The 14,447-nt window shown below is 44.7% G+C and overlaps 1 protein-coding gene and 1 long non-coding RNA gene across 2 annotated transcripts in view; one reads left to right on the top strand and one right to left on the bottom strand.

Annotated features, from left to right (window-relative positions):
- Positions 1-14,447, bottom strand: part of LOC144683710 (uncharacterized) — a 272,653-nt gene that overhangs the window by 19,595 nt on the left and 238,611 nt on the right. Inside the window, exon 2 of the long non-coding RNA XR_013577323.1 lies at positions 19-139. This is a non-coding gene — a long non-coding RNA (uncharacterized LOC144683710). The remainder of the gene's footprint in view (positions 1-18; positions 140-14,447) is intronic.
- The window catches only part of frmpd3 (FERM and PDZ domain containing 3), a 235,935-nt gene continuing 221,863 nt past the window's right edge, over positions 376-14,447 (top strand). Inside the window, exon 1 of the mRNA XM_078547754.1 lies at positions 376-523. Within this exon, the coding sequence (XP_078403880.1) occupies positions 376-523 (148 nt within the window). The remainder of the gene's footprint in view (positions 524-14,447) is intronic.

The raw sequence follows: 14,447 nt of genomic DNA, 5'->3' as shown, positions 1-14,447 counted from the left end.
GAAAAACAGGCATCTCACCTCTGTTTCTTACACCAATGACCTCAAATCTGTGTGTTCTGGTTACCAAACCTTCTGCCACTGGAAGCAATTTCTCCTTATTTACTCTACCAAAACTTTTCATGAACCCAGGATTGCAATTCTATAAAAATTAAACAGTTTTCTCTTAATTGTCTAGTTAAAGACATGTCTTGAGTCCAAGGTATGTAAAGTCTCTGTGTTTTCTGAATACAAATATATCATCTTTAAAGGAGCCTAAAACCAAGAAGTGGAAGATAATTTCAAGAGGAAGTAATTCTTAGGCTGCCACCTGTTTTGAGTAATAAATGGTGGCGTGAAGCATTATTGACCATTAATCTCTTCATTTGCAGTCATGTGATGCAAGCAGTATCTCTCAATGACATGGAATGTGACCACCTATCTGCCTTAGCCACTCGACAAGTGAAGATTAAACGGGACCCTGTCTACGGTTTTGGATTTGTGGCTGGTAGTGAGAAACCTGTGATAGTGCGAGCTGTGTCGCCAGGTGAGACATGAAAGATTTTTGAGAATTCTGTTTTTATGCTCAAATGTTTAATCAGTCTTTGTCTAGCTTACATCCTTAGCTATCAATGAGGATTTACTTGTTCCTCACCTTATTAAGTCAAACTGTGTTAAAAGACCTAGCAGTTATTCTTACTACATGTTCTCCATTTCTTTTACCAATGGCTCATGATATAGTGGAATCACATAGTCAACAGCTGCCCTCAAGTACTTTCCTCTAGTGGACAATGTTCATGAGTGAACCAAGTGAATGTTAGCATGATATTAAACCATGGGGAAACCACAAGCTCCAACTTGCCCTACCCATAATCAACAGTGGGAAACTTGCCTTTTTCACACTAATATTTCCATTTACGGATTTAAATTAATGAGGTTTGGGATACTTTGCAAAGTATAACAGAACTTTATTAGATTTCAAAACTGAGTTCTACTGGATGAGACAACTGTTGTATTCCTGCGGTTCTTTAAAAATCAAAGCTTTGATGCATGTTGAAAGATGGTTTACAGTGAAGTTATATAATAGAGCACAAAAGCTGAGTCTTTGTTATATTTGAACAGCCATGTTCTATTTTCAGTAACTTCCTTCAATTTGTTTTCAAACTCTGCTGACCTGTGGTATTGATTCCTTGCTGAAATACAGTTGCCTTATTCCAGTGCCAACATGTAACTAGGTGAGCCTTGGCAGTGAATGCTGCCAGGCGATTTCATCACAAGGGCCAGCACAAAGGAGTCCAACCCTGACATCACATAACATCCATACGCATGCAATTGAAAGAGGAGTCATTGGGAGGTATGGTAACATATTGAGTATGTTATTAGACTTGTAATTCAGATGCCTGGACTAATAATCCAGCAACATGAGTTCAAATCCCACCATGGTAGTTGGGGCTTTAAATTCAATTATTTAAATAAAATCTGGAATAAGCATGGTGACCATGAAACTACTGGATTATTGTATAAACCCAACTGATCCACTAACCTTGTTTGCAGAAGGAAATCTGCCGTCCTTATCTGGTTTGACCTATATGTGACTCAAGACCCACAGCAATGTGGTTGACCCTTAACTTCCCTGTGAAATGGTCTAACAAGCCTCTGTTGTATTCTGCTCACTGCCACCTTCTGGAGGGCAATTTGGAATGGACAATAAATGTTGGCCAGTGATGCCCACATCCCATGAATGAATAAAAAAAATGAAATCAGGAGCTGGAATCTTGATCACTTTACTCCTTTATAATCCAAGTACACCTAAGTCAATTATAGTACCTTTATTGCAGTCTTGGCAGCAATAACTAAATTGAGCCCGAGATCACCATGGTTCAATTAAAGACTGGATAAATGCGCTGAACACATTAGGAAAGTTCTGGGTTGTTCTGTTCAAGTAGATTTGGAAAAATAGAACAGAGTGCAGATGAAAAATTAGCCTTGTTTTCTTTCAAAGTTATCAGTGTGATTTCCCAAATACTCCACTATTAATTACAATGTCTGGAACTGAGTCATATAGGCAAGGACAGATGCCAAGTTTGATTCCCTGTCTATGCTGCAAGGCTGATCTCAGCCAAGGAAGCAATTAGCCCATATAATTAGCCTCAGTATCCCTGACCTAGGCAGGGGGTGGGATGAGCCAATGGTCCCTCTCCTGATGGCTATCCAATATCTTCCTACTGGAAAATCTGTGCTAGCATGCAGGATCTGGCTCAGCTTTGATAATCCCCATGATAAATTAATCTGATGACAGACCCTGTAAATGAAGAATGGCTGCTTGGGAGAGGTATTAGGTACCTGCTGGTACATGTGATACCATAGCCCAGGATCTTGAGACAAGGAGGAGAAACAATGGAGGGAAAAACTAGAGTGGTTTATATATCTTTTAATTAATGTTGTTTGAAACATTTTGGTGCAGCGGTGTGTGTAATGTTCCCAGCTTTGACTGGCATTTTGACCATGGCATGCAGGGAAAATAATGGATCTGGTACAAATAGAGCCAGCATATTCCTCTTACACATGTGCTGCTTCTGTGTAACCACTAGCTCCCGAGTGTTTACCACTAATAATAAGTGAAAATATGGCCTCCCACAATGCCAGGCCTACAAATTCAATAACTTCACTCATCATACCTCTCTCAAATGATAAAATGTCAGTAGTTATAGAAATAGAGTGTCATTTTATTTTCCACATGAATTAAATTATTTTTAAGTTGTATTAACTGTATGAAATATAAAGTCTCAGCTACCAATCAGGTATCTAGAATTCATGCACTTAATAAATGGTAAGTTGTGGGAAGGCTAAATAGTACATATTGTGGAACATTACCAACACCATGGAATATTGCAGAAGTGTAATCTGATCTAGAGGTTCAGATGACAGTTGGCTTTGTGATTTATGATGTTGATTCCTAATTAATTTACGTCATTAGAACCACGCCTCATTGTATACTATTCCTCATATAATGTAAAAAGAAACAAAAAGAATTGGTTTAACGCTAGCTTGTTCCAAGACCAAGGCAAAGAAGCTCCGCCCTAAGATTCCCCACGCTCTGGGCTTATTCGTCTGTACAGTCACATGATCCCCACAACAGTAAGAAATGGTTTAACCTACAATTGCCACATTCCTCTCCCTTTAGTTTTGTTTTACCTTCTTATTTACCAAAAACAACTTAACCCATATTATATACAATTATATATAGTTCATGCTATTATAAATTTAGTCTTTGAGGTTTTCGGATTCGAGTAGAGCAACGCGACTCTACAATTGGAGGTTCTTCCATTGGATCGATTTGAACAGGAACTGCAGCTTCAGAGACATCCCTAGGCAATGGCAGTTCAGAATTATTTACTTCAACAGAGACATCTGGTATGTCCATCCTTTGTCAATCTGGCACCTCAGGGGTCGAAGTTTCAACTTCAATTTCAGGTGGATTAACTGGTTGTTGGAAGGTTTCTCAGCTTCTGAGATGATCCACGTGTTTCCTAACAATCCTGTTTTCCACTTCTACTTGATAAGGTAAAGGTCCTGTTTCAGAGACAATTGAACCAGGGACCCATCTTGGTCCCGTTGCAAAATTTCGGACAAAAACTGTCTCTCCCATAGTAAACTCTCGACCTTTACTGTGAACATCATGATTCACTTTCTGACTACCCTGGTTTCTTTCCACCTTCCCCTCTAAATTAGAGAATAATAGACTCAATCTTGTATGAAGTCGGCACTTCAGCAACAATTCTGAAGGTGTTAAACCAGTGGTCACATGAACAGTTGTGCGATAGCTGAACAGGAATCTTGAAATTCTTGTTTCTAACATTCCATCTGTTAGTTTCTTCATGCCTGTTTTAAAGGTTTGTACTGCTCTTTCTGCTAACCCATTGAATGAGGGATGATACGGCACTGATCTGACGTGTTTAATCCCATTTGGGCTCAAAAATCGGTGGAATTCAGTGCTAGTGAAAGCAGCACTATTGTCTGACACAATAGCTTCAGGTAAACTATGAAGACTGGAACTCTGGCGCAGTGTTTCAATGGTTGCGGATGAAGTAGGTGATCTCACTTCAAACATGTCCATCCATTTGGAATGTGCGTCGATAATCAAAAGAAACATGGTACCTAGAAATGGACCTACATATTCTACGTGTAGTCTAACCTAGGGTCGACCAGGCCACTCCCACAAATGCAGTGGAGCTGAAACAGGCAACTTCTGATGTTGTTGGCACTGGAGACAGTGCACTATGAAGTTCTTCCAATAATGGTTCTCTTTCTTGCACAGGGATAACGACTCTTACTCCCCATAACAAGATACCATCTTGACAACTCAGTTCGGATCTACAGGTAAAGAATAGTTTTAATTCTTCAGAGACTTGTGCATTTGACCATCCTTGCAATACCTGTTCACAGACTCTTGCTAAAATTGGATACTGATTTGTCCAATTCTTTATCTGTCTTCTGCTGACTGGTGAGGAGTCCAGGAAATTCAATGCAAGTACCACCTCTGGAGGTACTGGTACATGTGTAATGCTATCGGGCAAAGGGAGATGATTGAGGGCATCTGCATTCGCTATATGCATACCTGGACGGTGCATAAAAGTGTACTCGTATGCCGACAAAATTAAATCCAATCTTTGAATTCTAGCAGAGGCTATCAGTGGGATTGCCTTATCTTCACTAAACAACCCTAAAAGTGGTTTGTGGTCTGACGCTATGGTCAAGTGTCGACCGTGCAGATATTGATGGAACTTCTTTCCTTCAAATAAAATAGATAAGCCCTCTTTTTCAACCTTTCTCAGCTGCAGAAAAGGTTCTGGATACATATCCTACTGGCTTTTCAGCTTTAATTTTTTTTTTTCTTTTTGTGTTTGCCACCGGTTTTTGTTTCATCCTTCATTTTGATTTCATAGTCGGCCAAATTGCTCTCTGGTGAAATCTTAACTTCGTTCAGTTCGGGGGTTGAGTTACCCATTTGCATCTTGGAAAGTCCCATGACTTTTCCTTCTAACGCCTCTTTTGCCTCAACCAACTGATTCTTCAGTTCTTCGGTCTCTTTGTATCTTTTGGCTTCCTCTTGGAACACCAAACACTGTTGGGTTTTTTCTTGCAACTGCTATTCAGTTGGTTCAGAGTGGCACTGTATTTGTTTAGCTTCTTTTCATGACTTTCCTGTGGAACCAACTCTGACCTGAGGGATCCTTGTTTCCTGTGAAGGTCCTTCAGTTCTTCTTTCTCAATCCAAAAGACACCATCATATTCCCTGGCCAACTCAGAAATTCTTCTTGTCCTGACCTGAAAAATTACTGACCAATTTAGTTTGATTTCTTTCAACCAATCACAGTCCAGAAGGCTAGGTCCTCCTCCTGTCACAATTATTGGCAGCTGAGCTGTCTGTTGTCTGTATGATACAGGTACAGAGGTGATGCCTTTCACCTGTATTGCTTCTCCTGTGTGTGTTTTTAACTGAGCAATGGCTTTCTCCAAACTCAATGGCAGGGTACTTTCACTGAGATAATTAAAAATGTGTTCTCCCACCACTATGGTCGATGCTCCTGTGCTGATTTCCAGGAGCAAAGGCTTTCCATTTACTTGAAGTGTAACATTAGTTCAGTTTTCCTGGCCTTCAGGTTGTGTAGGGAATAAATGTCAGCCTCAATAATTTCTGGCTTTTCTATGTTGTTCACTTCATTTAACTTGACCTGATGCCTGAATGGCTGCCTCGCTCTAGTTCTGCACTGTTTAACGACATGTCCTTTTTTGTGGCAGTAGTAGCATTCTGCTTCTTTAAATCTACAGACTTTGGGTGCATGATTTCCCCCACAACAGTAACACTTTAACTTTTGGGTTACTGGTGAGCTGCTTCCAGCATTTATTTTTTATTTTTCTACCAGTAGGGACCGTGCCCCCCTGATCTTCCCGCCACGCCCGGCAGCAGGTTCCCACCCTAGCTGCAAAACGGCGCCATGTTGCACACTCTGCAAAGCCTGCGTGTCCCTCTCAATACTCTCCATTGCTAGCGCTATCTCCATGGTGCACTTCAGGTCTATCTCAACTTCTGCAAGCAAACGGTGCTGAGTGGCATCGTTGTTTATGCTGCAAACCAAACAATCTCACATGTTGTTTAAAGCATCACCGAAGTCACAATGCTCCGTTAACTGTTTTAACTTCACAACGTATGGTGTGATTGACTCACTGGGGGCCCTTACTCGAGAGTTAAACTTGAATCTTTGCATGATTACCAAGGGTTTAGGCTAAAATTGTCCCTTCACAAGGCCTACTAGCTCGGTGAAGGATCTGGAATTTGGCGCGTTCGGAACCGTCAAACTATGGATTAGATTACACATTTTGCTCCCGCAGACACTTCGGAGAATTGACTTCTGTTTCTCCTCCGCCGTTATTTCGTTAGCCACGAAGTAGAAACCGAATCGCTCTATGTATTGATTCCAGTCCTTGACGGATGAGTCATGCGAGTTAATTCTGCCAAAGAGAGGTACTGCTGGTGAGCATGCTTCTTTTCTTCCCTTAAAAAAAAAGTCAAATTACTCACAGTCACGAGGCGAGGTGTTACATCGGTGCTGTTCATCCTCTTGGGGTGCAGCATGGGCTTCTTGGAAGAAACAGTAAACTTTATTTACAGACTCCTGGTGAGGCTACATGCTTGTTCCAAGACCAAGGCTAAGAAGCTCCACACCTAAGATTCCCTGCGCTTAGGGCTGATTCGTCATGATCCCCATAACAGTAAGGAATTGTTTAATTTACAATTACTACAGATGGCAATGAATTATTCAGACCTAAATAGTCACAGTTTCAGTCCCTACCTGTGGGGGGGTTAGCTGTGCTCAGCTGTGGCAGCGGCTAAGGTGCCATCTTTGATTTCAGTGCCCTCTGTTAGGAGGGAGAAAGCTCAGGCAGAGATCCCACCCTTGAATGTTGTCTAATGATTCTTGCTGGAGCATATATATAGCTGTTGTGTAGATAGGGTGCACAGTGGGCTGGCAGCCTTCTGGCACAGCATGCACAGCAAGTCATGTTGGGATGAGGGCCCATGCGGGCGATCCCTGCATACACCAGAAGCAGCTGAATCTTTGCTATCCTGATGTCACACAACCTTACTGGTTGATGTGATGTCCATTGCCCAAATTTGGACCTCACAGGTCCATTGTACGAATTTGTTCATCACTTATCAAAGAGTAGGCATTCAGCTGCAAAAGATATCCAACACTAGCATTACCTAAAGGTACAGGCACCCAATTTACAGCTAAGGTATTTTTTAAGAACGTCTGCTATTGCAGTGTCTGGAAGTGCCCTGGAGCATTTTTTGAGGTGTTTTGGTGAGTTCCTGGATTTGGCAGAGAGTATTTGTTATGGACTTGATTTTCTAGACAGGTTTCTCATAAGAAACAGTGAACTTTATAGGGCTTCAGCAGCAGTTACATGCTTCCATCATGAATTACAACTAGACACAAACACGGCGCCCTCCCAACCTCCCTTAAGGGTCCCCTGTGCTTTGGGCTGATTTGTTCACACTGTCACGTGATACTACACAGTACAATAAGTCTTAAAGCTAAAGCTACTACATTCCTCCTCCTTTAAATGTTTTCTTTTTATGACTTGTATTTACAAGAACAACTACATTGCGGGAAGGCGATGGCATCGTGGTATTGTCGCTGGATGAGTAATCCAGAGACCCAGGGTGCTGGTCTGGGGACCCGGGTTTGAATCCCATCACGGCAGATGGTGGAATTTGAATTCGATAAAAATCTGGAATTGAAAGTCTAAGGGTGACCATGGAACCATTGTCAATTGTTGTAAAAACCCATCTGATTCACTAATGTCCTTTAGGGAAGGAAATCTGACGTCCTTACCTGGTTTGGCCTACATGTGACTCCAGAACCACAGCAATGAGGTTGACCCTGAAATGACCTAGCAAGCCATTTAGTTGTAATAAACCCCTACAAAGCCACAAAAAAGGAATGAAACCGGACAGACCACCCGACAACAGCAATTGCAGCCCCATCAATCCTGAAAAGTCCTCCTGACTAATATCTGAGGGCTAGTGCCAAAATTGGGGATCTGTCTCGCAGACTAGTCAAGCAACAGCCTGACATAGTCATCCTCATGGAATCATAACTTACAGATAATGTCCCAGACATCACCACCACCATCCCTGGGTATGTCCTGTCCCACTGGCAGGACAGACCCAGCAGAGGTGGCAGCACAGTGGTATACAGTCGTGAGGGAGTTGCCCTGGGAGTCCTCAACATTGACTCCGGACACCGGAAGTCTCATGGCACCAGGTCAAACATGGGCAAGGAAACCTCCTGCTGATTACCACGTACTGCCTTCCTCTCAGCTGATGAAATAGTGCTCCTCAATGTTGAAAATCACTTGGAGGAAGCACTGGAGGATAGCAAGGGTGAAGAACATACTCTGGGTGGGGGACTTCAATGACCATTGCCAAGAGTGGCTCGGTAGCGCCCCTACTGGCCGAGTCCTAAATGACATAGCTACTAGACTGGGTTTGCAGCAGGTGGTGAGGGAACCAACAAGAGGGGAAAACATACTTGACCTCATCCGCATCAACCTGCCTGCTGCAGATGAATCTGTCCGTGACAGTATCGGTAGAAGTGACGACCGCACAGTCATTGTAGAGATGAAGTCCCACCTTCACATTGAGGATACCCTCCATCGTGTTGTGTGGCACTACCACTATATTAAATGGGATAGATTTCAAACAGATCTAGCAACTCAAGACTGGGCATCCATGAGACACTGTGGGCCATCAGCAGCAGCAAAATTGTACTCGAACCCAATTTATAACCTCATGGCCCGGCATATTCCCCACTCTACCATTATCATAAAGGCAGAGGGTCAACCCTGGTTCAATGAAGAGTGCAGGAGGGCATGCCAGGTGCAGCACCAGGCATACCTAAAAAAGAGGTATCAACCTGGTGAAGCTATAACACAGGACTACTTGCGTGCCAAAAAGCATAAACAGCAAGTGAAACACAGAGCTAAGAGTCCCCACAACCAATGGATCAGATATAAGCTCTGCAGTCCTGCCACATCCAGTCATGAATCGTGGTGCGCAATTAAACAACTCACTGGAGGAGGACATTCCACATCCTCAATGATGGAGGAGCCCAGCACACCAGTGCAAAAGATAAGGCTGAAGCATTCGCAACAATCTTCAGCCCGAAATGCCGAGTGGATGATCCATCTCGGCCTCCTCCGGAGGTCCCAGCATCACAGATGCCAGCCTTCAGCCAATTCGATTCACTCCACGTGATATTAAGAAACAGCTGAAGGCACGGAATACTGCAAAGGCTATGAGCCCTGGCAATATTCCGGCAATAGTCCTGAAGATTTGTACTCCAGAACTTGCCACGCCCCTAGCCAAGCTGTTCCAGTACAGCTACAACATTCTCATCTGCCTGGCTATGTGGAAAATTGCCCAGGTATGTCCTGTACACAAAAAGCAGGACAAATCCAACCTGGCCAATTACCGCCCCATCAGTCTACTCTCGATCATCAGTAAAGTAATGGAAGGGGTCTTCAACAGTGCTATCAAGCGGCAGTTGCTTAGCAATAACCTGCTCACTGATGCCCAATTTGGCTTCCATGGTTATTGGAGGTCAGTCACCTCAGCTCCAGGACATCACTGCAGGAGTTCCTCAGGGTAGTGTCCTAGGCGCAACCATCTTCAGCTGCATCATCAATGACCTTCCTTCCATCATAAGGTCAGAAGTGGGGATGTTCGCTGATGATTGCACAATGTTCAGCACCATTCGCGACTCCTCAGATACTGAAGCAGTCCATGTCCAAATGCAGCAAGACCTGGACAATATCCAGGCTTGGGCTGACAAGTGGCAAGTAACATTCACGCCACACAAGTGTCAGGCAATGAACATCTCCAACATGAGAGAATCCAACCATTGTCCCTTGATGTTCAATGGCATTATCAGCACTGAATCCCCCAGTATCAGCATTCAGGGGTTACCATTGACCAGAAACTGAACTGGACTAGCCATATAAATACTGTGGCTACAAGAGCAGGTCAGAGGCTAGGAATCATGCGATGAGTAACTCACCTCCTGACTCCCCAAAGCCTGTCTACCATCTACAAGACACAAGTCATGAGTGTAATCAAATACTCCCCACTTGCCTGGATGAGTAGCGGCTCCCACAACACTGAAGAAGCTGGACACCGCTTGATTGGCACCACATCCACAAACATTCACTCCCTCCACCACCGACACGCAGTAGCAGCAGTGTGTACCATCTACAAGATGCACTGCAGGAATTCACCAAGGCTCCTTAGACAAAACCTTCCAAACCCACGACCTCTACCATCTAGAAGGACAAGGGCAGAAGATAGATGGGAACACCACCGCCTGGAAGTTCCCCTCCAAGTCACTCGCCATGCTGACTTGGAAATATATTGCCGTTCCTTCACTGTCGCTGGGTCAAAGTCCTGGAACTCCCTTCCTAACAGCACTGTGGGTGTACCTACACCACATGTACTGCAGCAGTTCAAGAAGGCAGCTCACCACCACCTTCTCGAGGGCAACTAGGGATGGGCAATAAATGCTGGCCCAGCCAGCGAAGCCGACATCCCATAAATGAATTTTTTAAAAGTGACATTACAAATATATACACGGGTTATGAAATTATAAGTTCAGTCTCTCAGGTGGTTTTCTGATCCAGGTGGAACGTTGTAGCTCCAGTCCTTTCAAAATCTCTTACTGAATCTTCATTTTCTGGAACTGCAGCAGCATCAGGTACCTCCTCAGGCACAGGCAGTTCAGTGTTATCCGCTTGGACAGAGACATCTGGTATGTCTATCCATGGTTGATCAATCACAACGGGGACTACAGGTTCTCCAATGGTTACAAGTGGAATATAGGGTATCTCCCTTCTTCTCAAATGATCCACACGTTTTCGGTGATCTGGCCCTCCACTTCTCCATGGTAGAACAACGGTCTGGTCACAGAAACTATTACACCAGGTAACCAACTCCATCCGCCACCAAAGTTTCATACAAATACACCGATGGTCAATTCTCGCTCTTAACTTTGCAAATCATCAGTCACTTTTTGATTCCCTTGACTGTTCTCTACCTTCCCCTCCAAATTGGGCAGTACCAGGTTTAATCCCATATGAAGGCAGCACTTCAAAAGTAATTCTGAAGGTGTTTTATCTGTAGTAATGTTGGGGATTGCTCACTGTCTTTTCTGAAGTATCTTCCATTTTGTCTTCTTCTGTCTACTACAGAGTTTAGTCTCACATTCATTTTGACTTCACAGTTGGCCAGACTTCGCTCAGACGAAGCCTCAACTTGGTTCAGTTCAGGGGTTGAGCTGCCATGGAACCCACTTGCATTTTGGAAAGTTCCACGACTTTTCCTTCTAATGCCTCTTGTTTCACTCAGCTGATTCTTCAGCTCTTCTGTTTCCTTCTTGTATCTCCTGGCTTCCACCTGCAACCTTGGACACTGCTGTGTCTTCTCTGCCAACTGGTTCTTCAGTTTGTTCAGAGTGACGTTAAATTCATTCTGCTTCTCTTCATAATTTTCCAGAGGTACAAACTTTGACCCAAGGGATCCTTGTAGTGTGTGAAGGTCTTTCAACAGGAAGCTCAGTTGCTTCATCTTGAATTTTGTAATTCAACAGAGTCTCCTTGAATTTCTTCTGCTGCACTTCCATGCTTCAGTTTAAGATAGTCTTCATTTCCTCAGCAACAAAAACAAAAAAGTGCTGGAAAAACTCAACAGGGTCTGACAATTCGAAGGAGGGTCATACGGACTCGAAATGTTAACTCTGTCTTTCTCTCCACAGATGCTGTCAGACCAGCTGAGTTTTTCCAGCACTTTTTGTTTTTGTTTCAGATTTCCAGCATCCGCAGTATTTTGCCTTCATTTCCTCAGGTTGCTGAATGGCTCCTTTTGCATCCTGTTAAGGTCCTTTGACTTTCCAGGCTCACTCTGAAGTACGTTACCTTGTTCCTTTTCCAACTCAGGAACTCTTCCGACTTCCTTTTGAAATCTCACTGGCCAATAAAGGTTAATTTGCCTCAACCAATCACGACCTAGAAGGCTTGGTCCTTCACCTTCCACTACAATCACAGGGAGCTGTGCTGCCTGGTGCTTGTAATAAATAGGTACAGTGATAATAACAACAAAAAACTGCAGATGCTGGAAATCCAAAACAAAAACAGAATTACCTGGAAAAACTCAGCAGGTCTGGCAGCATCGGCGGAGAAGAAAAGAGTTGACATTTCGAGTCCTCATGACCCTTCAACAGAACTGAGTAATATTAGGAGAGGGGTGAAATATAAGCTGGTTTAAGGTGGGGGGGTGGGGGGAGAGAAGTTGTGGGGGGCGGGTGGTTGTAGGGACAAGCAAGCAGTGATAGGAGCAGATAATCAAAAGATGTCACAGACAAAGGAACAAAGAGGTGTTGAAGGTGGTGATATTATCTAAACGAATGTGCTAATTAAGAATGGATGGCAGGATACTGAAGGTACAGCTGTAGTGGGGTGTGGGGGTGGAGGGGGGTGGGGGGGGGGGGTGGAAAGACTAACCAGGCATTAAAGGTATAGATTTAAAAATAATGGAAATAGGTGGGAAAAGAAAAGTCTATATAAATTATTGGAAAAAACAAAAGGGAGGGGGAAGAAACGGAAAGGGGGTGGGGATGGAGGAGGGAGTTCAAGATCTAAAGTTGTTGAATTCAATATTCAGTCTGGAAGGCTGTAAAGTGCCCAGTCGGAAGATGAGGTGCTGTTCCTCCAGTTTGCGTTGGGCTTCACTGGAACAATGCAGCAAGCCAAGGACAGACATGTGGGCAAGAGAGCAGGGTGGAGTGTTAAAGTGGCAAGCGACAGGGAGGTTTGGGTCTTTCTTGCAGACAGACCGCAGCTGTTCTGCAAAGCGGTCGCCCAGTTTACGTTTGGTCTCTTCAATGTAGAGGAGACCGCATTGGGAGCAATGAATGCAGTAGACTAAGTTAGGGGAAATGCAAGTGAAATGCTGCTTCACTTGAAAGGAGTGTTTGGGCCCTTGGACGGTGAGGAGAGAGGAAGTGAAGGGGCAGGTGTTGCATCTTCTGCGTGGGCATGGGGAGGTGCCATAGGTGGGGGTTGAGGAGTAGGGGGTGATGGAGGAGTGGACCAGGGTGTCCTGGAGGGAACGATCCCCACAGAATGCCGCCAGGGGGGTGAAGGGAAGATGTGTTTGGTGGTGGCATCATGCTGGAGTTGGCGGAAATGGCGGAGGATGATTCTTTGAATGGGGAGGCTGGTGGGGTGATAAGTGAGGACAAGGGGGACCCTATCATGTTTCTGGGAGAGAGGCGAAGGCGTGAGGGCGGATGCGCGGGAAATGGGCCGGACACAGTTGAGGGCCCTATCAACGACCGTGGGTGGAAAACCTCGGTTAAGGAAGAAGGAGGACATGTCAGAGGAACTGTTTTTGAAGGTAGCATCATCAGAACAGATGCGACGGAGGCGAAGGAACTGAGAGAATGGGATGGAGTCCTTACAGGAAGCGGGGTGTGAGGAGCTGTACTCGAGATAGCTGTGAGAGTCGGTAGGCTTGTAATGGATATTGGTGGACAGTCTATCACCAGAAATTGAGACAGAGATGTCAAGGAAGGGAAGGGAAGTGTCAGAGATGGACCATGTGAAAATGATGGAGGGGTGGAGATTGGAAGCAAAATTAATAAATTTTTCCAGGTCCCGACGAGAGCATGAAGCTCAAAAACAGTTTCTCTGACATGTCCTCCTTCTTCCTTAACCGAGGTTTTCCACCCATGGTCGTTGACAGGGCCCTCAACCGTGTCCGGCCCATCTCCCGCGCATTCGCCCTCACGCCTTCTCCTCCCTTCCAGAAATATGATAGGGTCCCCCTTGTCCTCACTTATCACCCCACCAGCCTCTGCATTCAAAGGATCATCCTCCGCCATTTCCGCCAACTCCAGCATGGTGCCACCACCAAACACATCTTCCCTTCACCCCCCCTGGCGGCATTCCATAGGGATCGTTCCCTCCAGGACACCCTGGTCCACTCCTCCATCACTGCCTACTCCTCAACCCCCACCTCTGGCACCTCCCTATGCCCACGCAAAAGATGCAACACCGGCCCCTTCACTTCCTCTCTGCTCACCGCCCAAGGGCCCAAACACTCCTTTCAAGTGAAGCAGCATTTCACTTGCATTTCCCCTAACTTAGTCTACTGCATTCGTTGCTCCCAATGCGGTCTCCTGTAAATTGGAGAGACCAAACGTAAACTGGGCAACCGCTTTGCAGAACAGCTGCGGTCTGTCTGCAAGAAAGACCCAAACCTCCCTGTCGCTTGCCATTTTAACACTCCACCCTGCTCTCTTGCCCACATGTCTGTCCTTGGCTTGCTGCATTGTTCCAGTGAAGCCCAACGC

This window comes from Cetorhinus maximus, chromosome 8 (assembly GCF_964194155.1).
Source record: "Cetorhinus maximus chromosome 8, sCetMax3.hap1.1, whole genome shotgun sequence".
NCBI lineage: Eukaryota > Metazoa > Chordata > Chondrichthyes > Lamniformes > Cetorhinidae > Cetorhinus > Cetorhinus maximus.
This window is presented reverse-complemented; position numbering and strand designations above follow the sequence as displayed.